Below are 2,320 nucleotides of genomic sequence, written 5' to 3'. Positions count from 1 at the left end.
GGGGGCAGTGCTGTCAGTGTCCCTCTCCCTTGCTAACCCCTTGCACTGCTTCTCCCCAGAGATCTCAGACCCCCAGCAACAGCTACGCCTCGGGGTGCTGCGGGAGCTCGGCGTTCCTCGGGGGACCCCCCTGGCAGCACGCCTAGTCCCCAGGAGTTGGACCTTGGTAAGGAGGAGGATGCCCAGGGCTGGCAGGAGTGACCTAGTTAATTACTCATCATTTCTGTGCCCAACCAGGGCGGGCTGGGTGCTGGTTAGTGATGTTTTGGGTGAGTGAAGGGTAAGGCTGGAGGAGTTATTCTCCTTTCCTGAATATGAAGCTCTAAGAGCTTCAAAACCCCATTCCCCATCTCTGGGGTCAGTGTGGTCTCTCTCCTGGTGCCCATCCCCATGTCGTAAGTAGGTCTCTGCAGAAAGGAAGGTGATGTGCAGCTCTGAGAAATGAAACCTCTTGTCTCCTGCTTGCTTCAGATCAGAGGGTTCCTGTAAGAGCCCTGGAACTAGACCTGGATTCTTGGAGTGGAAATGTTTCCTGTGAGCTCACGTTAGGTTTTCAGCTCCCTGGGTTGTGGGATGTCTGGATCCAGGGGAGGAGATTGTTAAAGCTAAAGCTCCACTGAGTGTGTGAGCCTGGAAACACGGTGCAGGTTAGCTTGTCCCCTTGTTCCACACCCTGTGTCACAGGAGAGAAGTGAAACTGGGACCACAGCCCAGATCCAGACCATCCCCAGGGCAGCTGGTGTCAGCCCATGCTGTGCTCTTTAAGAATTCCTCCCTTTTCATGGGGATCATGTGCCTGGGAAGGTGGCTCCATGAGGCTTCAGCTCTTTGAAAACCACAAGGGAACTTCACCCCGTGCAGGGTACAGCAGATCTAGCTACATGCCAGAGTGTGAAGGGACATATTCTGACTTACCCAGGCCACCTGCTTTGCCATGAAGTTGGTTTTGCTGTTAACTCTGTTGGTGCCTGAACTGCTCCTGGAGAAGACAGGGCTGCTGGGTGGCAAAACAAAGCTCTGAGCTGCAGAGAAATGTGTCTCCTTCCCCTGTAGAAGATGCTTTAACCCATGGTAAGGCTCTCAGCTGAGGTCCTGGTTTGGAGGAGAGCAGCAGAGAGCTCTACCCAGGGCAGTGGTGCCATGTACAGCCTGTGGGAGGGACGGGGGACACCTCGGGGTGCAGGCTGGGTGGTGTGAAGCTGATGGACCTTCTGGGCCCTGCCTCTAATATCCCTTTTTTTTCACAGCATCTTGCATACTCAGAAGCTAAACCTTCCTCAAGGAGGCTTTAAACCAGTGTTATCACACCCTGACCATGAATGGGTACTTGAATGAATCCAACTTCATGATGGTGGAGGAGGGTTTCACCACCAGAGACCTCCTGGAGAACCTGCTGGTGGAGCTGTGCCCGGCGGTAAGGGCTGGCAGCTCTGCTGCTCCCCAGCAGCCAACACCCCCTTGGCAGAGGTGGTCGTGGGGAGACGACTGTTCCTCACTCCAGCTTTCTCCTAGAGTGACCAACAAGCCTTCTTCGTGGCAGACCTTGGGGACATTGTGAAGAAACACCTGCGTTTCCTGAAGGCCTTGCCCCGTGTCAAACCCTACTTCCCGGTTAAGTGCAACGGCAGTGAGGGGGTGATGCGGCTGCTGGCTGAGCTGGGGACAGGCTTTGCCTGTACCACCAAGGTAGGGTTGTGGGAGGACAGCTTGGGATGAGCATCCTTTGGGCATTTGTGGGACAGTGACAGAGCTCACCCTCCTTCCTTAAATTTCCACTTATTAGATGACATTTACAGGGGCAGGAGTCTCCCTCTGCTGTCAAAACCCTCCCGACACAGCCCAGAAATCCCCGTCCTCTCTTGTTTGGTGACATAACCTTGTTCCCTTTGTCCAACATTCCTGTCTCTGGAAGTGGTCTCCTGGCTGGCAGCCTTGGTTGGTGGTAGAGCACATCCCTGGGGTGCCACAGCCGCAGCTGTCCAACTCTCAGTGGCTTTTTGGCTGAGCCTAAAGCTCCCTGCTCCCTCCTGCTTCCCATTTGCTCACCGCCAGATTCCCAGGGAGGATCCAAAATTAAGCCACTTACTTGTACGTAATTAAATAGGACGTGTCACCAGGAGGAGAAAGTGCAGAGAGTCGTGACAGCTCAGAGCAGTGCTGCGGCCATCACCCTCGTTGCAGCTCACAGGGGACACGGGCACCAAACCCACATCTGCTAAACACACTTGATTTCTCTCCTCCTGGTCTCATCATAGACTGATTTGGGTTGGAAGGGACCTTAAAGCTCATCCAGTTCCAACCCCCCTGCCAGCAGCAGGGA

At 54.6% G+C, this 2,320-nt stretch overlaps 1 protein-coding gene across 1 annotated transcript in view; it reads left to right on the top strand.

Moving 5' to 3' along the window:
- The first annotated feature begins 1,315 nt into the window (after nucleotides 1–1,315).
- The window catches only part of LOC104527618 (antizyme inhibitor 2), a 3,532-nt gene continuing 2,527 nt past the window's right edge, over nucleotides 1,316–2,320 (top strand). Inside the window, exons 1-2 of the mRNA XM_010171388.1 lie at nucleotides 1,316–1,420; nucleotides 1,513–1,686. Coding sequence (XP_010169690.1) covers nucleotides 1,316–1,420; nucleotides 1,513–1,686 — 279 coding nt within the window. The remainder of the gene's footprint in view (nucleotides 1,421–1,512; nucleotides 1,687–2,320) is intronic.

Source organism: Antrostomus carolinensis, unplaced genomic scaffold (assembly GCF_000700745.2).
Source record: "Antrostomus carolinensis isolate BGI_N321 unplaced genomic scaffold, ASM70074v2 scaffold28897, whole genome shotgun sequence".
NCBI lineage: Eukaryota > Metazoa > Chordata > Aves > Caprimulgiformes > Caprimulgidae > Antrostomus > Antrostomus carolinensis.
This window is presented reverse-complemented; position numbering and strand designations above follow the sequence as displayed.